The 24,524-nt window shown below is 39.2% G+C and overlaps 1 protein-coding gene across 14 annotated transcripts; it reads left to right on the plus strand.

Annotated features, from left to right (window-relative positions):
• The first annotated feature begins 574 nt into the window (after positions 1-574).
• On the plus strand, positions 575-23,725 carry ZNF207 (zinc finger protein 207). Of its 14 annotated transcripts, XR_014788175.1 has the most exons (14): positions 575-751; positions 3,985-4,111; positions 5,889-6,027; positions 6,673-6,843; positions 9,825-9,900; positions 10,310-10,410; positions 12,888-13,048; positions 13,902-13,991; positions 15,087-15,329; positions 15,979-16,141; positions 16,284-16,467; positions 16,688-16,767; positions 20,084-20,138; positions 23,503-23,725. XR_014788175.1 is itself a non-coding variant. In XM_084837273.1 (12 exons), exons 1-11 carry the CDS (start codon positions 711-713, stop codon positions 16,442-16,444), a joined length of 1,473 nt encoding a protein of 490 aa, XP_084693399.1. In that variant the 5' UTR covers positions 575-710; the 3' UTR covers positions 16,445-16,467; positions 16,688-17,129. The 14 variants fall into 14 exon arrangements, 13 of the variants coding, with proteins under 13 accessions (XP_084693399.1, XP_084693403.1, XP_084693398.1 ...); XM_084837273.1 differs by lacking the exons at positions 20,084-20,138; positions 23,503-23,725 and having other exon boundaries at positions 16,688-17,129; XM_084837277.1 differs by lacking the exons at positions 20,084-20,138; positions 23,503-23,725 and having other exon boundaries at positions 6,676-6,843; positions 10,310-10,380; positions 16,688-17,129.
• Positions 23,726-24,524: the final 799 nt, after the last annotated feature.

Consider the following 24,524-nt stretch of genomic DNA (forward strand, 5'->3'; position numbering starts at 1 on the left):
TATGCCTACTCATAAGTCAGCCCCGTTGAGTTCAGTGAGACTTACCCTTAGGTCAGTGAGTATTGGGTTATACCAAGTTTCCTGGGAGTCAACGCCATTGAAATTCAGTGGACTTACTTTTGAGTAGACATGGCTAGGATCGCGCTGTGTAAACCTCGAGAATGAGTTTGCAGAGCATCCTCGCCACTCGGAAATGTCCACTTGGGTTTATTCCCAACTAAGCATGCATAGGATTGCCGCCTCAGGTTTATTAAGGCGACGATCCTAAACATACCTGGAAGTAAATCCCACAGAACCCATTAGAGCCGACTAAATATGGTTGGGGGATCAGGATGTCGGGCTACAATCCTAAACATATTTACTGGGCAACGAAACCCACTGAACTCAGCGAAATCACACTTGGAATGGCAGCACCGAACGCCGACCCGGAGCCTGGCCTGAGCGCTCGTTTTAGTCGCGTTGCACGCCGGACGCACCGCGCGGCGGCAGCGCGGGAAGGGAGGCTGAAAGCCGAGAGTGGCGAAACAATATGTGACGTCGCCTTCACGACACATGCGCCCGCGTACTGGATTCTGGGAGTCTGAGGGTTGGGCGGAGGGGCGGCCATTTTATGTCTGGCTCGAGAGGGATCGCGCACGGATTGTGGCTAGTGCTGGCCGCCGATCGTGGTTAAGTTTTATAGCTTCGCTAGTTAAGCCGTCGTCGTCGTCATGGGACGGAAGAAGAAGAAGCAGTTGAAGCCTTGGTGCTGGTATCCTTTTCCACTCACTAGGCCGGCCGGCCTCTCATTTGGGCGCGGGAGGGCGGCCTGGCTTTCTCTTCCCTCCGGAGATGGAGCGCCCCGTGGCCTAGTTTCGCTGGGCCTCAGTGCTAGCTCTTTTCTTGACCCGCTCGTCCCAGCCTCCATGTCTTTCCGTCGCAACCCCCTGGGGTCGCATCGGGACTTCAAGACTGTATTTCTGAATCCAGGGGAAATCAGCTAGTTTGGGTTTTTCTCCTTTCCTCTTTCCCTGGCGGCTTCCTCTCAGCTCATTCCTTTCTAACGCGACTCTAGTTGCCAACGTTGCTTGTTGCTGCGGTAGCTATGCCTTTAACAATACTCTCATGTGTGGATGTTATCGAATGATGTTTTTGTGCACGAAAACCTTCACTTGTTGACTTCTGCACATCATGCGGCTCCTCAAGGCACAAGAGCAGCCTGGGCTGTGTTTTCTTGTCAGGCAAGTTAGCCATTTAGGTCTCGGCTTCTCATTTCCCACTGTTGCGGTATGATAGGTAACCTAGTTCATACTAATTTAAGAGGTTAGCATCATTATGTTCAAGTACTGGGCTATATACGTTGGACTGTTTCTTTCATCCTTTCCTCCAACCTATCTTCTCATGTGTTAATTGAGGGGATGAGTGTGACTATCAACACTCTTGGACTTGATTCTACCTCTTCTCAGTCCCCCTTTACTTTTAGGGTATTCTTTGTAATATCTTTTGTTTGGGAGCGTCATTTTTTGTTTCCTCCTCCTGCCCCCACTTTTCCTTTTGACTCTGAATAATGCTGATTGAGGTTGTGGAAAATATAGGAGATGTGAGCTCAGCAGTATTTATTAATCTGGAATAAGAAGTCTTCGGAGGTAGAGGGTATGAGTAGAAAATGAGAAATATATTTCAAGTAACTGCCAGTTTAGTTTCTTTTTCTCATTTTGTGGTAGTGCCTTATAAAAACAGAAGATTGTAGTAAATAGTACATTTCAGATATTTTTAAAACTAGAATTTCTGCCCTGATAAAAACATTTTGTCATAGTCATGAAATACCACATTAGAAACCAAAGGGAAGTCATTTATAGGAAGTCTAGTAACAGAAGTTTAGTGCCTAATCAAATGTGGTAAAATGCTCTTGTAGGCTAGTCAACGCTGGATTAGAGCTAATCCAAACAATTGTATTAAAAACAGATCACAATACACAACTTAACAGATCAATAGTTCAGTTTTAGTTATATTGATCCCAATATAACTTTGACCCAGTATAATTTTGACTCACTATAACTTCTTGATAGACTGGAGCACTGGGCAGAAAACAGCAGAATGACATTTAATAGGGATAAATGCCAAGTTCTGCGCCTAGGGAAAAGAAACTAAATGCACAGTTACAAGATGGGGGATACATGGCTCAACAACACTACAAGCGAGAACGATCTTGGAACTGTTGTCAATCACAAGCTGAATATGAGCCCACAATGTGACGTGGCTGCAAAAAAGGCAAATGCTGTTTTGGGCTGCATTAATAGAAGCATAGCTTCCGAATCCTGGGAAGTACTAGTTCCCCTCTACTCAGCACTGGTTAGGCCTCATCTGGAGTACTACGTCCAGTTCTGGGCACCACACTTGAAGATGGATGCAGACAAGCTGGAGAGGGTTCAGAGGAGGGCAACAAAGATGATCAGGGGACTGGAAAGCAAGCCCTATGAACAGAGACTGAAAGAACTGGGCATGTTTAGCCTTGAGAAGAGAAGACTGAGGGGAGATGGGCTAGCACTCTTCAAGTACTTGAACGGTTGTCACAGAGAGGAAAGCCAGGATCTCTTCTCGATCATGCCAGAGTGCAGGACATGGAATAATGGGCTCAAGTTAGAAGAAGCCAGATTCCGGCTGAACATCAGGAAAAACTTCCTGACTGTTAGAGCAATACGACAATGGAACCAATTACCTAGGGAGGTAGTGGGCTTTCCCACACTGGAGGCTCGATGGCCTTGTAGGCCCCTTCCAACCCTACTATTCTATGATTCTATGACCCGGTTTGCACACAATGCTGACTCGTGGGTTAATCCACAATTTGCCAGGAGTGAGTGAGCATATTGCCTCTGGTGTGCTCCTCACTTCGGCTTTCAGTTAATCTACGATTGCCCTGTTTGTAGGTTGTTAGTGTGACATCCAAACCCAGATACTCTGGGTTGTTTAGGGGTTAAATAACCCAAAGTATCTGGCTTTGAACATCACACTAACAACCTACGAAAAGGGTGATTGTAGTTGGTTAACTGAAAGCTCTGGGCATGCTGGAGGCATCACGTTCTCTCATGCATGGCATAACGTGGGGTAATTATCCCCCAGTTCAGTATTATGTGTGAACCAAGTCAATCTAAAGAAAAATAATAGAAAACGAGAAAACCAAAACATCTTTTGGGAAAACAAGGAAATCTAACCATATATATGGCGATGTGCGTTCCTTGATCAGAATATCAAGTAATGTTAACTTTGATAAGTCAGATTTGCTTTCTGAAAACCACTTGTGGACACACGCTTACTGATATATATTCATATATATGATGAACATCTTAGTTCTTAATTTTGTGGTGTCTTTGTGCCATAGTGCATCTTCCACAGTCAAATCCCTTGCTATTAATTGGTATATTTTAAAACTGATGAATAATTCCAGGAGTTGGTGCTCCCAGTAAGGGACTAGCAAGAACTTGAATGGATGAGAGGTCAAGGGCAGTTTACTTATTACAGAGCTTTGCAAAATATTTCTTCTGCCAGTTCAGAAGACCAACCTGACATGAGACTTGCCCCACCCAAAATTCTCCAATATGAGCAGAGATATGATAGGTAGCACCATAAGTAATGGCTGATTACTGAGCCACACCAAAACATCTGGCCCTCTGACATTAAAACTCAAATTCCCCATCCCATGGTGCTCTATATAATGTGTCTTCACACAGCATTAGTTTTAGGCGTGTATGGGAAGCTATAGCTGGGCATCATTTTACAGTCTTTGCTTGATATACTTAGCAGCCCTCCTTCCTGTTAAAGGTATATGTTTATGAACTATGATGTATAGCCACATACCGAAGGAATTAAAGTGTAATTATGGGTCATGTGCATTTAAAAGGTTCCATAGCATTGCTTGAAAATCATCATGGTAACGTTGACCGATGCATACATTTAATTTTAATAAATACGTTCTATCTTAATGCTTTCCTTAACAATCCGGAATAGGTATTGTAACAGGGATTTTGATGATGAGAAAATTCTTATTCAGCATCAAAAAGCAAAGCACTTTAAATGCCACATATGTCATAAGAAACTGTATACTGGGCCTGGCTTAGCTATACACTGTATGCAGGTAAGTGTTCAAGTATACCTGTGTCTCATGTGGTAGCTGCTACAAAGTAGTGTGGTGGTGTTTCTTAATATTGATATTCTTAGCAATATATGAAAATGTTAGTAATCTTGTATTATTTACAAATACTACTGCCAGATTCCAGAAATAGTTGCAATAATAAAGGCCCAAAGGGCTGCACTTCGGTTGGGAAATACGCAGCACTAGTGATCAATATATGTAGGGAGCTAGCATCTAAAGTTTTCCATATGGAAGTATCCATTATAAGGATGGAGGAACTTATTGCTGGTGGCATCAACTTTGTGGAATGCTCTCAAAATACTCTCCAGTTCCTGCTCCAGTATACCTTCAGATGCTAAAACCTGACTTTTCACGAAAGCTTTTACCCAGTATTGGAAGGAGAAATCCCCAATATCAGTATTTGAAAGAACAGTGGATCTTGCTGTCTTTTCCATATTTGAATGTTCAGCTTACTACCAGCAGTAGCTCCCAGACATTTATTTGGACGCCTGTGCTGCATACACTGACATATGCGCCTAGTTGCCCTCACTAAACACTGGTCAACTTGACTGTACCTAAATTCTTCTAAGATCATTCCCTTTTTCCTTGTACCTTAACTCTCCATCCTTGTTTTAATTCTATTTAAGTGAAAACTCAGTAGTAGGGCATGTTGTAAAAAAGGCTTTTGAGCATAATTGATTTTGCTCATGTAAATGTTGGTCTCTCATTTATTGATTTACTACATGGCTTTTTTTTATTATCCTGCTTGAAATGTGTTCCTGAGTAATTTATGTTTGCTGTGGTATTGTCGTATTTCTGTGTTTTAATTTTTTTCTATGAGTCACTTTGTATGATATCTGTAAAAGAAAGCTAGATATTCGTTTTCAAAATATATAAATGCATTCCCTGTCACATTCCTTGAAGCATGCAGTGCAACACTTGGAGGAAAGTTGGGCCCTGTACAAAATGTTTGCTGTGGAGGTGTATGGACAAACCTTTCTTGCGTGATTTGCCCAGGGTGCTGGATGTGCCCGTGGCTTGGTGCATTCAGTGTTTGGTTGGAGTCCCTGATCCAGATCTAATTCTTCAAGAACATAAGCAGTCTTCCCCAACCTGGTGCCATCCAGATGTTTTGGACAACAACTCCCACCTTTCCTGGCCATCGGACATGCTGGCTGAGGCCGATGGGAGTTGGTCCAAAACATCTAGAAGGGACTAGGTTGGGGATGGTTGACTGAAAGCTACATTTGCAGCAGCTTTTGCAATCCTATCCATGCTTACCTGGGAGTAAACCTCAGTAAATAGTAGAACTTCTGAATAAACCTGCATGGGATTGCACTATAACGGGTGCAGAACCTCAGGCCTGGGAGCTTTTTTTTTCTCCATTGCCACCCTTTTGGGCTTCTATACTGACCACGGAGGAAGTGTAGCCCCTTCCTCCACATGCAGCATGGGTAGCACACAGGCTGGTGAAGGAGGTCCTACTTGCCTAGAGGGAATTCTGTGCACATTCTATGTGGAATTCCTGATTGCCATTAGCAAGTGGTTAAATTCCTGGTCGCCATTGGTGAGTGGTTCAGTATGCAAAGTGTGTCCTTCATACGGAGCTGTGGTCCTTAAAGCTAAGATTCAGTAAGATGCTATGAAATTAAACCTATGAGGAATCAAGAAATTAAGAGCACATCCATCTGTCGTAGCATGCTCAGTTATTGGGGTTCCCTCAGCTCCAGGAGATCTGCTTATATTAGTAACTTAAATTGCTTTGGGCTTCTTTGGTTAGGTACATAAAGAAACAATAGATGCTGTTCCAAATGCTATACCTGGAAGAACTGACATTGAACTGGAAATCTATGGTATGGAAGGCATTCCAGAAAAAGATATGGATGAAAGAAGGCGGCTGCTTGAACAAAAAACACAAGGTAAATTGAATCACTTTCTGTTTATCTGTATTGAGCCATTGCAACATTATAATGCTTTGAGTAGAACAAACTCCCCAACGCATAATGTTTTTACTGTGATCAGCATAGGTGTAAATTGAGAGTGTAGTTTTCCAGGGTTCACATGAAACTGTTATGACGCTGAAGTGTATAGTTACACACTTGTCAGCTTACGTGCATGTTATTGGTAACTGTATGCACAACACATGCCGAGTCTGAAATGCTCTTGATTGTTCTTGGAATGATTTCATTATGCTTTTAAAGTATTATTTCTTAGTGGCTTCAGTTATAATCTTCTAGTGGGGTTCTTGTATATCCAGCTGAACCTGAACTTTAAGTCAGGACATTGTATTTTGCAGTTGTTGGTTATCAAAGTAGTATTGACTTTTGACACTGTTTAATTCTTGAGGTTCTAGCAGAAGATTATGGTGCTATTCAAAATGTTTGTGAAAAATTATTAGTTTAGGTTTTGCCCTAGCTTCTAGTATTGAAAAGAAACGATCAGGTAAAAATATAAGGTATGGCTTAATATAGCCCTTGTTTGAAGTAAATTACAGGTAGAGTGATTCCAAGATGGGATGTATCTAGTAGCAAATAATTAACATCTGAATGTAAAACTTCTTTTAGCAGAAAGCCAGAAAAAGAAACAACAAGATGATTCGGATGAATATGATGATGATGAATCTTCAGCTTCAACCTCATTTCAAGCACAGCCTGTGCAACCCCAGCAGGGATATATACCACCAATGGCACAGCCAGGTTTACCTCCTGTGCCAGGTGCACCAGGAATACCTCCAGGTAGCTGGCTGTTAAAGATGGAAATACACACACACATTTTTTGTTGCTTGTAGCCATAGGCCATTGCAAACAGTACAAAAGTAAAAATATATAAAACAAATGTGAGTAATTGGACTTCCCAGTTCTCATTTAACATAAAAACCGTAGCTAAAATATAAACGTCTAGTAATTACTTTGACTTTGGGCACAATCCTATGCATGGAAAACTTCATACAACTCCCAGCATTCCCCTGATAACGATGCTGTCTGGGGCATACATTTTAAAGTATTTCACTACATCATTTGTTGATCACCCATTACATTGAGACACATAATAAGATAGAAACTTTGTTCTGGTAGAATCATATAATGTATGGAACAGTAAACCATGAGCCTAAGTCTGTGAAGTCTTTTTTCAGCTATGGGAAAGTGATGTTCTCTAGATCCTTTGCAATTTGGTGATTTTTTTATATAATGGCAAACCGTGGAAAAGAACAATTATTATTAATCACTTCCCTATCCATAAGTGTGTGAGGGCATAATCCGTTCACCAAGTCCAAATTGGAGGCCAAATACAGTCACATACCCTACGAGATTCAAATAATTGCCACACTCTGCTCTTAACTAGTCTATGCCCAACCACCTGATCTCATGTACTTGTACCAGCTTTCTTTGAGAATTTTGAATCAGCCATTTCATTTAATCTGCACCAATACTGGATCATATTCTTATTTACTCTTGATTCGATAGAAGATAGACCTGCTTCTGCTTTTAGCAGGACTGCTAGGGATAGTGCAAGAGTTTTCTTTAAAAATCCAGTCTAGAGTACTTCCAGCGGGGCTGTATTTCCCTCACCCTAGATCTCAGACCCATAAACGATGGAAATAATGGGATGGTGATTTAAATTTTTCTTCAGTAATGGGAAAGAGTTTAGTGGGGTGCTACTTAGAACTAGAATGGTAACTTACAAACAAAAAATGAAATTTTAGGTTGCTGTATACTGAACATGAACATATTCTTGTTAGATATCTGAGTTGGCTACTCAGTCCTGATGGCTATGTGCTACCTCCAGTATCAGAGGCAGTATGCCTATGTACACCAGTTGCTGGGGAACATGAGTGGAGGGTGCTGTTGCACTTATTTATTATATTTCTATACTGCTCAACAGCCAAGGCTCCCTGAGCAGTTCGCAACAATTAAAACCATAAAATTCAACTTGATAAAACAAAAACTTAAAGGTTTAGAAGAAGCACATAAAACCCAACAGCAGTTACAGCCCAGGGAAAACCTGGGTGAAAAGGTGCGTTTTTAGGAAGCGTTTGAACAATGCCACATTTTCTGCCCCCCGAACTGCGCAGGGAAGGGTTTTTCAGAGGGTGGGTGCCTCTACTTGTGTCCTGCTTGTGGGTTCCCAGTCAACAGCTGGCTGACCAATGTGTGAACAGAATGCTGGACTAGATGGACCCTTGGTCTGATCCAGCATGGCTGTTAAGATCTGTTTTGCAGAACTCATAAGAACATATCACAGGAGAGTCTAAAATTGCTCAGATAACATTAGACAAGGGTTAAAAGTGGATCACATCAAAGATTAGAGAGTCCATCCTGTCCTGCCGGGACCTTTTTGGACTTACAGTTCTCACTGAATTGTTCTTAAAGTGGAATGTTGTCTTTGGTATAAAAATCAAGTACCTTGATTTCCCCTTAATTGGGAATTGAGGCATATTCCCCTCAGGTAGTGAGATAGTTGTAAAGTTATTATTTGTTGTTTGTTGTTCAGTCGTTCAGTCGTGTCCGACTCTTCATGACCCCATGGACCATAGCACGCCAGGCCTTCCTGTCCTGCGCTCTCTCCCGGACCGTGCTCAAGTTCATATTCATTGCATCCGTGATGCTATCTAGCCATCTCATCCTCTGCCGTCCCCTTCTCCTTTTGCCTTCAGTCTTTCCCAGCATCAGGGTCTTTTCCAGGGAGTTTTCTCTTCGCATTAGGTGGCCAAAATATTGGAGCTTCAGCTTCAGTATCTGTCCTTCCAATGAGCACTCAGGGTTGATTTCCTTTAGGATGGACTGATTTGACCTCCTTGCAGTCCAGGGCACTCGTAAGAGTCTTCTCCAGCACCACAGTTCGAAAGCATCAATTCTTCGGCGCTCAGCCTTCCTTATAGTCCAGCTCTCACAGCCATACATTACTACTGGGAAAACCATAGCTTTGATTATGCGGACCTTTGTCGGCAAGGCGATGTCTCTGCTTCTTACTATGCTGTCTAGGTTTGCCATAGCTTTCCTCCCAAGGAGCAAGCGTCTTTTAATTTCATGGCTACAGTCACCATCTGCGGTGATCTTGGAGCCCAAGAAAGTAAAATCTGTCACTGCTTCCATTTCTTCCCCTTCTATATGCCAGGAAGTGATATGGCCAGATGACATGATCTTAGTTTTTTTAATGTTGAGTTTCAAACCAGCTTTTGCACTCTCCTCTTTCACCCTCAACAAGAGTTGTTCTGGTTGTCTTTTAATGTTTTAATATCTTTACAATTTTAATATTGATGATTTAATTATATTTTTAACTTTTATACAGTTGTATTTGTATTTCTATTTATAGGTTTTAATTGTAGCAGTTTTAACGTTGTAAGGCCGCCTTGAGTCCCAGTATTGGGGGAAAGGCGGGATATAAATAAATATAATAATAATAATAATAATAATAATAATAATTCTGCTAGCTGCCAAAACCTTCACAGCCCTGGCCCTCTTAGGGTTTCCATAATAAGCAACCTATAGTTTGGAATTGGACTGTCTTATCTTGGAGAGCTGTGCTTGGGCATAGTAGATGTATAGGGAACAAATGCAGGTTTGTTATGAGAGTTACAAAAACATTGAAATATTCGGTTTAGTGTGCAATCCTATGCCTGTTTAGAGAAGACTCCTAGCATTCCCCAGCCAGCCATGCTATATTGATGAAATATTTGTCTGCAGTGTCAATAATTAACTAAAAGTTTAACTTTCAGGTATACCGCCATTGATGGCAGGTGTTCCACCAATGATGCCAGGAATGCCTCCAGTGATGCCTGGAATGCCCCCTGGGTAAGTATAAATTATGAAGTAATTGTGTGGTCTATAGTTAGGCAAACACACATCACATTTTCACATCTCTGTTCTATCCCTAGCCTTGGAACTATTTTTTTAGAACCGCACAATAATTGTATGCAACTTTCACAGGCATGGAGGGAGTGGTGAGTGCAAGCTGCCACATCACTTCACTCCGACTTTGCCTTCTGGCCTCAGAAGATGTGGAGAGAGTGGAGTGTCAGCTCTCCATGCTTTAAGTTAAGTCTAGAAGGTATGGAATGATCCAGGCAGGGCTGCCATAGATGGCTAGTGAAAGCAGGAATTTTCATTTCTCATAGATTAAAATCCTCAGATGACCTTAATACCATACACCAGCATTTTTTATGATAGGTTCTGATTTCATGTGAATCTTTGTATTACGTAGGATGATGCCGATGGGTGGCATGATGCCTCCAGGGCCAGGAATCCCACCTCTCATGCCTGGTATGCCACCAGGTAGGTCAGGAGTGACGAATCCATACTGTGGTGAGAGTTACTTTATTTTGTTCTTAAACTGGATCTGGGGTTGTTGTAATTGTACACAAAAAACAAGGATACAAAGTGGCACTTACGTGCAATGGTAGTTGTGTTGATGACAATTTGAAACAATTGGCAAAGGAAAAAGAACTGCACCATGTTAAGTTAGAATCCTAATGCTCTTTTTACAACCTCGGTATATTGTTACAAAAAAAGACTGTGGCTTGGATCCAGCAAAGTTCTTCTCTGGGTCCGAGCCCCAGAGTCTGAGCATCTGGCATAACTGCACGGTGCAGTATTTTCATTAATGAAATTTTCTTTGCGATAAAATTCCTGATGCAGCTGGTAGTAAATAAGAAGAATGATTTGATCTGAATCATAGTTGCAAGATTCTGCCTTTGCAGCTTTCCTTTTGATCGTGACTTTGGGCACCACTGAATTTTGGGCATAAATCCAATCTTCCGTTAGTGGAAGAAATTGCTACGTTAGTGGAGCTCTGCTGCCTTTTCCAGTTACACAAGCCCTAGTGGACCACTCTGCACACCTAAGGTCTTCAAGTTGTTGCACTAGTGGAATTTTAGTTGGATTCTCCCCTTGCACATACTTAGGAACTTGGTTTCTATTAGTGCAATGTTATTTGCATTAGTGGAATGACACTGTTGGATACAACCCTTTGTGTCCCCTTAAGCTGGTTCAGACTAATGGTGCCATCTTCTTTTGGAATTATGGTAAACTAAATTTTGATCACAGTAGCAGCATACAAACAATGCATCCTTTTCAGATAATTTTATTAATCGCTTGAGGTAACTTAAAGCCATAATTGGCTAAAACTCTGGATTGGTGCCATTATCATTTTTTGCAGGGATGGAGCAATGCTATTGCACCATAACAGTACCAGCCGTTTCTACATAGAGACATTGAAGGGGTGGGCAACTTGTGGCCCTCCAGATGTTTTGAACTACAGTTCCCATCAGTATGATGAGGGATGAAGGCAGTTGTAGGCCAAAACATTTAGAGGGCCACAAGTTGCCCACCTCTGCACATTCAAGATCTGCAGTGGAATCTACTGTATTCTGTTACAGTTACATTCCACTGTGAGCAAAAGGTACAAATCCTTCACTGAATTCAACTGAAAGCACAATTTGGGAGCTTAGTTTTCATATCCTCCCGTCAGTCTTTCCAGGGACTGGATTGTAAATACACTAGACATAACAGAAAATGTTTCTTCGTCAATCTCTGCTTGAAAGGAATGTACTTTTTAGCAATAGTGGCCTATTCTTGCATATCTCAAAGTTTACTCAAAAGTACAAGGTCTCAATCTTGCTCATAAATCCTTGTGAATACTCTGGTATGTTTTAGTTAAACTTTGCTTCAGCCATTAGCCACAGTACTTACAGTATGGATGAAACTGTTTTTACAGAACTAAAACTATACAAACTCGCAGTTGTTGACATCAGCCGTTATCTAAGTATAGTAAAGACTTTCCTCAAAGAAAACCTAAAATAATTACGTCATCTTCAAAACAGTACTTATACTTGAGTCTCGTATACCAAGGTGCAATCTTGGTTCTACTCAGGGATACTAAATCACATTGGTTATGCACATTTAATCTAATTCTACATTAGCAGCTGATCTCTCTGTTTGAATTATGTTTCTGAGAAGCCTTATTATTAAGCACATAGAAAAAATGCCTAACATTTAGTAAATTTTGTACAAATATTAAAAAACAAGACAGACCCTACCTGCATGCTTACAATCTAAGGCACAATACAAAAGGAAAGGGGAAAGAAGAAAGCAAGCCAATTCAGGCACCAATTCTTGGTTACATGATCTCAGCAGTATTGCCTGATCTAGACAGGTAGGCCTTCCTGCTTTTAAGTACACTTGCACACATAATAAATAGTTTGTAAAACAAAACATTGGTACCCAGAGGGTGGTTATGCTGTTAAGAATTTGCTCTAAAATCAGTTTTGATAACTGTGGTTACTTACACCTTACGTGCATTTCTGGCTGTTCTCCTGTTAGGTGATAGAATATCGTCATTCATTTAAAGCATTTTTACCCTTCTCTTCAGCTTAAAAAGGCTTTTAGAGAGACTTACAAAGATTAATAAGTCAGTCCTTGCCCTTAGGCTTACAATCAAAACACACTGCACAAAGGGATTAGGATGGAGGAGGAAAAAGCAAAACTCAGGCACTAGTTACCAAGCTCTTATGGGTGGTCTTTCTGGTAGGGAGGGGTGAAGCAAGCTCCCTGCAGCTGCTCCTACTCTGGCTAATGTATAGGACCAGGTTGTTTCCCCCTTGCCATGCTGAACTTCCTGAGAGGCAGGAGGTGCAGCCTGCCATTGACCCTTGGTCCTCTACCTGGTGGAGGAGGCAAGAGCCTGCAGTCTTACTAGTGAAAATAATTGAACAGGGACATGCATGAGGAAAACCTTACATGTGGTAGTAGTAACATTTTCAGAAATCATAATTATATTATAGGTATGCCTCCACCCGTTGGTCCTCGCCCGGGCATGCCACCCATGACACAAGCACAGCCTGTGACTGCTGCAGGTATTCTTAACAGACCTCCAGCTCCTGTCATTGCAGCCCCGAATCCTCAGCCTCCAGTTACTAAACCACTTTTTCCAAGTGCAGGACAAGTAAGTTATTTTTTATTCTGATAGTTTAAAAATACATCAATGTGTTTTTTCCTTCCTTATCACACGTATGTTGCGATAATTAGAGTGCAGGAACACTTGTACTCTACCATTGAGGTTGTTAGGCAAACTGCTTGATATTTTTCTCATATGTTATTTTGGATTTATTATACAGTGTATTCTTACCACAGGTTTGCTATTTACAACTGCTGTCTTCCTTCTTCACCTGCTGTCTTTCCTGCCAAGGAACTAAATAATCTTGTCAGCCCATTCCCAAAAGGGAAATGGATTTTTGTATTTTTCTTGCAAAGGGATATGTATGTCTGTTCTTTGTTAGCAGTTGCTCAGGGCCATATTCCCATAATCAGTTAATAGCCATTTTAACATCTTTAAAACTATGAACTCCTGTTCTCATGAGAAGGAATAAGTGAGTAAATATATTCAGGAGTGTATTCCTGAACTGTTTTTAGTGTATTCTGTCCTTTTTTCATTCTAGTGTGAAATCAACTTGGTCAGCTGGAGAAAAGTTAACTGGTTGTATGCATTTATGGAATAAAATGCACAGATGGTGTATTTTGGAGTCAAATAATTACTTGCTCTTTACCAGAGTGGAATGGTCTGCATGAGAGGTTCATGCCCTCCACTGCTTGATTGGATTCATTGTAAATGAATGAAGTCTTTAGTACTTGTATGACTCGCAAGCATGTTGCAGAATTCCTCATAATGTATTGTTGCATTTTGAACTTCTGCAGGGAAGAGAGTCATTTACAAAAATCGATCCAAGATCCATCCTCTTGGTTATTTTTCACGCATTTATTTGGAGACTGTTTACTGTTTCCTTTCTTTTATGCTACAGATGGGGACACCTGTCACAAGCTCAAGTACAACTTCATCCAATTCAGAACTGTCAGCACCTTCTAAAGCTCTGTTTCCTAGCACAGCACAAGTACGCAGGAAGTTGCAGTTTAAAATTGCTTTGCCGATTAACCCTTTAGACCGTTATGTAAACTTCAAAACGTTCTGCCTAAACATCTTCAGCTAATTGTGGATTCCTGATTATGTTTAGCTGTTTACCGCAATTTTAAATTATTACAATTTTTTTTTACAAACCACGCGCAGTATTTGAATAAAAGAAAGAAGTGAAAGATTCTACATTGTGGCTCTAAAGGGTTAAAAAGGGAGCATGAAAGCAGTTAAGTGCATTTTAGTGGGCAGTGGTTTACTTGATGCATGGTTTATTTTTTCTAGTTTATGCTGTTAATTCTGATGCATCATGATAAATATAAAGAAATGCCAAAAATTGCATCACGTGCTAAATCCCAACCTATCTAGTCTTGGTTTGGAAATCAGTGATTAGTTCAAGATATGTGCTGTTTGCTTGTCAAAGCATTCTCTCATAAGTGAAGCTAGGAGCTCTTTTGTATGTGGAACTAAGTAAAAGCTTTCAAGCTGTAATAGAGTTATATCTTTCCCAGTGGAACAAATATATCTTAGGAAAGGAAAATGGTTCAGAACTATAAATGACTATTTGAGGTGTCTTGGAACATCAGTATTTTTTATGCAGAGAATGCTTTTAAACTCATTTGGTTTAATATTAGAAACTTTTACACTAGACTTCTTACCCCAGAAAACCTTTTCTAAGTGTTCTAATGCAGTTTGAATGCTAACTTGCCTAATATGATTCAAAACTAAAAATTGCTAGATTAGCCTAATTACAAAAATGCCATTTTTTTAGTAAAACAGATCTGGAGCATATTCTTAAAATGAACGTACTGTGTGATATTACGCAAAAAGGGCAGCAACAAATAGTTATGTAGTTTGTTTTGCTTCTGTTGTGCTTTTTGATCTGCCACATCTCAAACTTTATAGTGTGTGTGTGTGGGTGGGTATTTTTATTTTTTACAGTTTGCTTTTTATGTGAAAAGGCTGAACTTTTACTTTGGGCTAATTTAGCTGTGCCAAATAGACTATAATGCTAAGAAGGTTAGTATTTTTGCATTTTAAATAGTGTTGTGCTTACCTTTTAACTTTGTATTTACAGACGCAGGCGGCTGTTCCAGGGCCAGTTGGTACAGATTTCAAACCTTTGAATAATGCCCCCGCAACCACCACAGAACCCCCAAAGCCTACATTCCCTGCTTACACACAGTCTACAACTTCAACCACTAGTACAACAAACAGTACTGCAGCTAAACCTGCTACGTCTATAACTAGTAAGCCTGCTACACTTACGACAACCAGCGCAACCAGTAAGTTGATCCATCCAGATGAGGATATATCACTGGTAAGTTAAATAGGATTTCTCCTTGCTACATAAATTATAATTTCCTCAGAAATAGCTGTAGAACTCCTGTAGAAACTCCTCTCCTCATCCCCTGCCCCCCAAAATTAGAATTGCTGAATTTTGTACAATATATTTCTCAAAGCCTAATACCAGTAATATTAAAATTAACTTCAGACAATTTGATATTATTGGCACTCTGTATAAAACAGATATAAGAACATGTTGAATCAGACTCGGGACCTATCTGGTCTAGAATTCAGTTCTCACAAATACCAACCAGATGCCTATGGGAAGCCCATAAGCAGGACATGAGTGCAATAGTACCTTCCCTTCTACTTGTGTTCCCTAGCAACCTGTATTCAGAGGCATAGGTAATAGTATAACTGTGAATACTATCCTTAATCTTGCTTCAACCAAAGTAGAAAATATTAATGTAGCACTTCCTTGTAACTCAGTTTATAATACAAATGGTGTAATTATTTATAATACCTAACTATAATATAACGTTTAATTGGCAGAGTTCATCTGCTTGAACTTCATTTATTATAATTAACTCTTGATTGCTGTCTGGGCTGTATGTGTGTCTTAAAATGACTCTTGGTTTTCATCTTGTATTGATGAAGTTCTGTTCATGTGTTTTCTTTCATAGGAAGAAAGAAGAGCACAGTTGCCTAAATATCAGCGTAACCTCCCTCGACCAGGGCAGGCATCTATGGGCAATCCACCAGTTGGACCAATTGGAGGTATGATGCCACCACAGCCAGGAATTCCCCCCCAGCAGCAAGGAATGAGACCTCCAATCCCACCTCATGGTAATAACACACTAAGCTTAATCTTGTTCAAAACATACGAGATGTATTTAATTGCGAAATTTAGTAACTTTTGAAAGCTTTATTGATTGCAATATTGCTTAAAGGTGGTTGTAATTTCTGTCTTTCCTATTTTGCTTTACAGGTCAGTATGGTGCTCATCACCAGGGCATGCCAGGATATCTTCCTGGTGCGATGCCTCCATATGGTCAAGGGCCCCCAATGGTGCCTCCTTATCAAGGTGGACCTCCTCGACCGCCGATGGGAATGAGACCTCCTGTAATGTCGCAAGGTGGCCGCTACTGATGCTACTGCAAACGCTCTAATAGGTTTGGAGATTAAACCTTTTCTCATCTTGTGCTGTTAATATAGCCAAGCTTCCATCAATTAAAACTTCGTTGTGACTTTTAGAAAAAATATCTTTCCACATACAAGGAACTGTTGGACATTCTTATTTTACATGGGAAAAATTTATTTAGAATAATAAAACAGAACTTTCCCTGATGTTGCAATTTATACTGTATGGCTTCTTTTTCATGTTTCATCTAGGTTTTTAGAAGTGAAGTATAGTAAATATGGTTCGTTAAATTGTGAAGGCGCTGGAATTACATGAACATACCACCTTAAAGGCAAGTTCTGTAACCTTACGTTGCTGTTCGTAAAATGATGCCTTCACAGCACTTCAGGTGCTGTTGGACTTCACGTCCCCAACAATAGTTTGGTGAGGGCTTTAACTGTTACCATCTACTTGTACACTTAAGTCTGAACGTGTAACAATATTTAATGTATTTAGAGTTCTTCCTGTTGCAGGGTTTATTAAATTGACCCACTAAGTTCATGTGACTTTCTGTACTGTTTAACTTCATTGTAATAAAATGAAAGAAAAAAATTGTCTTTTTATTCGTGACCAGCTGTGGACAACTGCCTGAAGGTTTGTACTGATGCATGCTATGGTAGCTTGTGGTATAATAAACACAAATTTCCTGATGCTACATTGATATATTCTGAATTATTTGAAGTTCAAAGTCACTACTTATGCTGTAGCTCACTCCTGAACAATTAGGCATAGACCTGTACACTTATTAACCAGTTGCAATGAATCTTTTAAGAATTGGTGTTATGAGGGCATTCATTTTTTTTTTCTGAATGGTGCAGTTTCATTAGCACCTTTTAAAGACTTTGTCATAGCTCATCACATTCTAATATTGGTGTGTCATACGTTTACTATGTGTAAATGTGTTTGTGCTAAGTACATTTTATTGTAGAGTGCGTTTCTTGGTCTGGCTCCAGGTGATTCTTAGACCTGTCTCAGCCTCACGGTAGGGACTTCAAACTACTTAAACAAAAATTTTACAAAGCTTAAGTGCAAGATACAGTGCAGCATTTGCTTCTGTAATGAGAAATCCACCATAGAACCTCTACCACAAACTTCAGTTTCATCCTGTAGTTGATTTAGGAGTTGAAAAGGCATCTGCTTGTGAATATCAAAGAGCCTTGGGTCTTTTATAGGATGTTAGGTGTAGGGAGCAGTCTGGTTAAAAACTACAAGACATAATTACCAGACCTGGAAAGGCTTATGCCCATATGGCTGCATTATACCATGCTGTGAAAGGTACTAGAACAGCTCTGGTGAGGTTTCAGATGTCTCTTTAACTGAACCCAATCCCCTTTATGAAACTTAGCAGGAAAGCAAGGGCAAAAATCTTTCCTACAAATGGATTACAGTGAGTAGCTGTTGCATCCCAGGTGAAGGGCATGACATATTTGGAAGGATTTGCCCAAGTGCATTGAGTCTTCTTTTTATGTAGTGTAACAGTTCTCCAGTTTTCCATCTTTTCCTGATATTAGCAAGATCAGGTATTTGTATGAGAGCTGGGGGTAACAAAATTCACCTGGGTATTGTTCTTACTTCATTTGATTATGAAGGCAAATTCTGCCATATTTTTTCACTGCCCATCTCCCTTGTGCTCATGGCAATTGTACTTGTTAATGCCACTAATTGTAATGTATGAACTGTTACTGATTCATGTAATAGTTTAGAACAGTCTTCAATCCTGCTGCTTGCTATTTGAAATCTTGATAGTTAAGGCTTAAAGTTTCTATGGTGCTTTCCATGCATGCTTGTTATATAATCATTTTCATATCTTTCAAGCTTAGATGTCCAGGGATGTCCTGCCTTCCAGTAAAAATTTTGGCTTTGTGGTCTTCATACATTGTTTTAGTTCTTTTAAATTGTTCATATTTTGAGATTTATTTTGCTAAAGTAATTGTATTAAACATTAAGCAACATCATTTGCACTTTAATATCCCACAATATGCAGTCATATTCACTGTTCACTAATTACTTCACTCCTTGAACTACTGAGCTGTCTCTTTTTGCCCTACTGTGATTGCCATCATGCAATTATATATATCTATTGACCATGGTCCAAAGAATTTATATGCTCACATGGATGACAAATGGGAGCACATCTGGACCTCGCTTTGACGTTATTGTCACTATAATCCCACTACTGAAGAGGCAAGCCATTCTTCAGTTTAAAGGTAGCTTCTCAAGCTCTGAATTGCTGCTACAAATACAGTTTGTAGGGGCATGCAACTTCTTTGGATTTTGGTCAGATGCTTGCTTGAGCATATTTTTCTGATCATGTGCTTGTGCCTTAGGACTTTTTCCCTCAGGAATCTTTCGCAACTTTAAACACAAAACACTTATTTTTATTTTATTTGTTCAATGGGTTTCTTCTGATAGCATGGTTCAGAAAAACCATAGAAAGTTGCCTGTGCAGTGTGCTTGTGTTACTGATTATTACATTGTTTCTCAGTGGAAGAGGGCATTCTGGAGTCAGTAGGTCCTTCCATTCTCTCCCAGAGGCAGGGCTGTTAGAATCTTTTCACTATAGGTAGAACAGCACTACCCAGTTTGTCCTGCCTCCACTGAGAGACCGGGGTGCTTCTGCTATAAGAGCTGCAATAGAATAACCATATTTTCAAGGTATAGTCGAGGTGTTCATGTTAAACTTTATTTTGTAGGAATCAACATTCTGAATCAAATATTTTGAATAGGAGAATACGTATATTTTGCTTATCTATAGGCTAGGTTCAGACAGAACAGGAAACCATAGTTTCCCACTATGAGAAAGAGTCTCAGTCTCATGCACTCCCTCCATCCCCTCTCCTCTTCTTTTTTGCCTGCAAGGAGGAGAGGAAAAGCTTTTACTTCTGATCTTTAACCACAGTTCCCCATAATGTCCAAATCTGAGGAACAGGGATTTGTTTAAACTTTTGTTAGCAAGAACCAACAAGATCAAACTGTGGTTTCAAATCCTGGCTTGTTCTCAAACTGTAGTTTCCTCAGTTTAGTCTTCGCAGAGAACTGTAGTTGGTTTAATTGAAAAATCTGCTTGTAGTCACAAAAGGAGGGGGGATATGCAAGGCTGCATCTCCTTCTCATAGTGGGAAACCATAGTTTCTTTTTTATGTCTGAACCTAGTCATACTAAAAAGAGTACTATGGAATCTTGATTTTGAAATCTGACTATTTTAATGAATGCATACATCTGGTATTTAAAAAATCTTTAATACAGTTGTCTTAATAATTGTACTGGTCTAGCTACTACATAAGAGTGGTGTAAATTTCCTGAATATCAGACGGGTTATCTAATGTGTTTAACTTTTACTGGAGTGGTTCAAAATATGCCATCACTGATAGGGAAACACCCACTGTAAGTTATATAGCAGTGGTCAAGCTGTAAAGTGAGCACCCTAGTTGGATTTTCCCTCTCATACATTAACTGATTTACAAATTCCATATCTGATTTGTATGGCGCTAAAATCTTGAGACCAAACCTTTGCGTGATCATTGGAATTTTGTTAATTTTGATTGCATGTATTTTTAACTTAATTGGGTTGTGTTTTTCTAAAATTTAAATTTTTCTTCTTCCTATAGCCCTGCCATAGGACAGGCTGAGGCAGAGTCTCAGTGTTGCCCTGTTCAGTCTGAGGCAAGTGGGATTTATTTTATTCATTCTAGGGGCTTTCACAGCTTTATAGCTGTTGGATATTTATGTCCCCAAACTTGCAGCAAGTTTGGTGAAGGCTCCTATCTTTAATTTAATTTAGGATTTTTATAATCTTTTGATGGGCTCTATATTAATATTGATATTCTGGCTTTCATACTTTCAATTTACTGTTAGTAGTCAGAAATCTTAATATGGAACAAAACACTTGCTGTTCAAATATTCCTGTTTAATTATTAATTCCTCCAATCACCTTCCCCTCTGAAACATGGTTTGGTGATGCTGTTTTTGAACAATGAGATGAATTATCTTTGAAGTGGTGTCATGAATTAAGGAGGGTCAAGAGTTCTGTTGCCTGTATTAATATTGTAAAGAAAATGCCTTGCTACAACTAGTTTTCCTCCATTGACACATGCCTCTATAGTTGGAGTCAATGAGATCTGCTTCACCTAAATTTGTGAAATAATTTTTGATTGTTTATCATAAGCAAATATTAATGTAGAGCCTACAGAGTGAGGAAAATGCAGATGTGAGTTTTGTAAGATGGGAAAGTGGGATAAATGTTTAGTAGGAAACATGATTTTTTTTTTCATCAGCCTGTCTTTAAAGGTAAACAACTTGCAGTATTTATATGCACTGGAACATAAAAGATAGACATTTGGGAATTTTTAGTATTATAATGTTTCATTACCGAACTTCCTGCTGAGTTCATATAAAATACTTAACGTGCAGCTTTATTTTAAAGTAATGATGTAAAACTCTGAGGAATGTTGGTAAGATTTGCATGCAAACTTGAACTATGTCTGCCAGCAACAGCAACCCTTGAAACAAATATAGTTATCCAAGAAGAATGCACAGGATCTGCACAGGCACTCAGATTTTCTGGGTGGTCCCTTCAGTTGCCCTCACAGAGCCTCAAACTGCTTCTTAAACTCCACTTAGTTTTGAAAGGTTTGGGGATTTGGCATGAGAGCTCTTCCAAAGGGGAAATCTGAGAAAAGCACTATGTGCACACTAATGGCATTTTCTCTTACAGTTCTCTCACCCAGTCCTCAAATTGCTTCTTTTTCAGCCTCAAGCATTGATTACTTTTCTGTGGCACCTAGTAACTCCAGTTGAAACTCATATTTTCTTTGATGCAGTCTTAAAATATTTAGAACTGCCGAAGTCATAATACTTAGTACAGTCAGATCCCTTTCACTTCTTTCTCACTCGCACACGCAGAACCCTCTGTGGGCTTCTAATTTTCTCAAAAAGTTGTAATCCTGACTAATGTTTGGAAAGTTAAGTGTGATTGCCTCATATTTGAACATTAGCTATATTCGAATCATTATTCAGTAAATTGTCACTGGGTTGGACACATAACCCTTGACAATTCACAGTGAAGATGGACTCAGCACTGCAGGATGAAACAAACCTAAACAGCTTTACATCTATACTCTTGAAATATATGCGTAGTTCAATACGTTTTGTCCCTTGATCAATAGCCAGCTTATTGAAATATGCTGTGTTACTGAAGACTTGAAATATAGAAGGGTTGTACTCATGGCTTCTGTTATCTTTGAATAACCATGAGAAAATAGCTGGTGTTCTAGAATGCCTTTATTGTCACCAAGTAATAAAATGGATACAGAAATGTGTGTCTTGATCTAAATGCATGCTTTTAGACAGTCACCACTTTATACATAGGAGAAAATGAAAATATATTTCACATTGAATAACTGTTTTGTCCCACCAGACCTATATTTTATGACATACAGCTAACGTACAACTACTTTTTCTGGCCTATGTTTTCAAACAGCGTTTATGGTTGTAATGAGAATTGAGAGATGCTTTATGTTGAATGGATGTCTGTGCCTATTCTTTATCATTACAGTACAACCCAAAAGTATGTAACGCAGGTTCATACTCACTTTTGCAGAGGTGATCCAAATAGGTTTTTTGGATTTTCTTGCTATGTTTCTCTAGATTTTGACTTACGAATTTCTAAAATAAACATTTTCCTCCAGTAGAAATATTTCTTGGGCTCTCGAGTAGACTTCAGTAGTAGCATCTCAAATGGTACTTGGGATGTTGAGTTGCATTCATTTTGGTCTCTAAAATGAAATGTACTGCTAACTTTTAATTTAAAACAGTAACTATAGAATTTAGATTTAATCCCAGTCCTGAAAGACACATTGTGAGAGTGTTTTCCCACATTTTAAAGTTCCTCTGCCCCCACAGGACTGCAAAATGCTACCCAAACTCTCATGTTGAAAAAAGCAGTCTGGAATTTTTTTACACTAGCAGTTCAAAGAGAAACTGCCATTGGTGCTCACGTGGTATTCCCTCCCCCTCCCCAGTTTTCCTTTTACGAGCTCTAGTGTTAAATTGATTTTTCAGTAAAGATGTTTTAGCGGCAGTTTGAGAGTTCTATGCGGACAGCTCTAGAACGGAAGTACCTTTGATAAGTTTATATGTACCCAGAGACCATGCACACATATCTGGATTGCAGTTTTAACCTTCATATTCTTACCCTAACATTCTGAAGTTAAAAAAAAAGTCTTGTATTAGTTGTTGGTGTTTATTAATTTGAAACTGGGAAGAAATTTGTTCCAGTGTGCTGGCAGATTTGACTTCTCCTTCGCTCCAGTCCAGGCTGCTACTATTGGAAGTGCTTAAACTTCATGTGAAGTTTATTCATGGTGCTCCCCCGGTGTGGATCTGAGGATACTTCAGATAACTCGTAACTGTAGACCAGTTTGTATCATAGGCATAATTTCAGTTAGCTTTAGTAACATAAAACTATCCACCAAGCAACAGTCTGATTAATGTGAAGAAGCATTGATTTTGGCCACTCTGGCTAGATAAATATAATTTCCATTTTAATGGAAGCAACTCGATTGACTTAAAATTGCATGCACCTGTATCTTTTGATGGATGTGTATTGTCATATGAAATTACACAACCACTTCACAAATGAAAAGCAATCTTTTTTATAAGAAAAACGCTTAATATATGACTCTATCCACATTAGCCATTGAACACTGTGACTTATAAAATATTTGACCTATTGAATAGTGTTAAAGGGTTTCAGAGATCTTTCTGGGTAATATGCAGTTACAATGTCTGTGTCAGTAACAAAATCTGTCTAAACAAATTTAAATGGAATAAAGAAAGTAACCAATACTAGAACAGAGAAAAATAAGTCTTGCACCTCATTTTACCTGAATGCTTTCTGCTGCTTTTAGGGTTTTGAGAGATCTAAACTTTTAGGCATGCCAACAAATTCTGAAGTTGAAGTGAATTCTTATGCTAGCTTTTTTTTCTGTTTGTTGTCCTCTTACCTTTCATTCCTTATCCTGAGAAGACCATTTAGGAGATCCATGCTGAAATGGAAAATAATATTCAACATACCATCTCAGTTCACTTCTTTCTGACTTATAAAAACTGAACATTGTCCTCTTAATTGGAATGTCTCACTGCAGTGTTCTGGTAACAGGCATTTGTAATAGAATGTTCTGACCAGTATCAAAAATGTGTTGAGGATAGTCCAGTGTGACCAGAGACAAATGAAGTTGTTTCCTTCCTTCAATAAAAATGAATACAAAAGCACTTATACGTTTTCCCTGACCGCTTTGAATCATTGGTATGTGCCTGGCAAACATCACTTTCAAAATGCCGTATGTGTACTTTACACTATTAGTGCTACATGTTTAGAGTAAAGTTAAGTTTAAACGTAACAACTCAACCATTTAGGTCAGGTTTCAAGTATAGCTAGTATGCCCTGCTTTTAATCATCACTACTAAATCATCAAGCATTTTAGGACTCGGTTATATTTGCTTTTTCAGGCTGTATGTTGGAAGTGATGCAAGAACACAACTCACATTAGTGAATTTTCACTGATACTCTTGAAAGAGTTCTATAACTTTTTGGGTAACTTGCACTGTAGCCCTGTAACATTCAGGCTGGTTTAACAAATATATTTCAGCACTCAATTTCACAAAACAGTTTGGTTTTTTTCAAATAAATGCAAGAATTGGAGTTTGGCTTTTGACATTTAAAACTAAATTATGAATTAAGATCTTTTTGGTTTAATATAATTTGTGTTTTTGTTGACTAGCAGCAGAATTTCAGCATTTGCTACTTACTGGTAGAGAAGAAAAAAATCCCACAGCACTGCCAGTACAGGTTAGTTTAATCTGTAAGTACCTGATGTTTGTTTGAAATCCTGTACTACAAATACCATGTTAGTACATGAAGATGGAGCTATGCATTAATCTGAAGAGGGTCACATCTTACTACACCTGAAAGTAAGAAATACACACAGGCTCCTATTTAGAAAGGGAAGGGGTATTACCATAAATAGCAAACTTGGGGTTTGTATATGG

This window comes from Heloderma suspectum, chromosome 2 (assembly GCF_057233095.1).
Source record: "Heloderma suspectum isolate Gila_16-S chromosome 2, 16-S_ref, whole genome shotgun sequence".
Taxonomy (NCBI): Eukaryota; Metazoa; Chordata; class Lepidosauria; order Squamata; family Helodermatidae; genus Heloderma; species Heloderma suspectum.

Excerpts from the sequence above, each read along its gene's own strand:
- ZNF207 (XM_084837272.1), top strand. The coding sequence starts at position 711 with ATGGGACGGAAGAAGAAGAAGCAGTTGAAGCCTTGGTGCTG. Across the intron at positions 4,112-5,888 it reads TAGCTATACACTGTATGCAG|GTACATAAAGAAACAATAGA; the intron begins GTAAGTGTTCAA and ends TTCTTTGGTTAG. Across the intron at positions 15,330-15,978 it reads CAGATGAGGATATATCACTG|GAAGAAAGAAGAGCACAGTT; the intron begins GTAAGTTAAATA and ends TTTCTTTCATAG.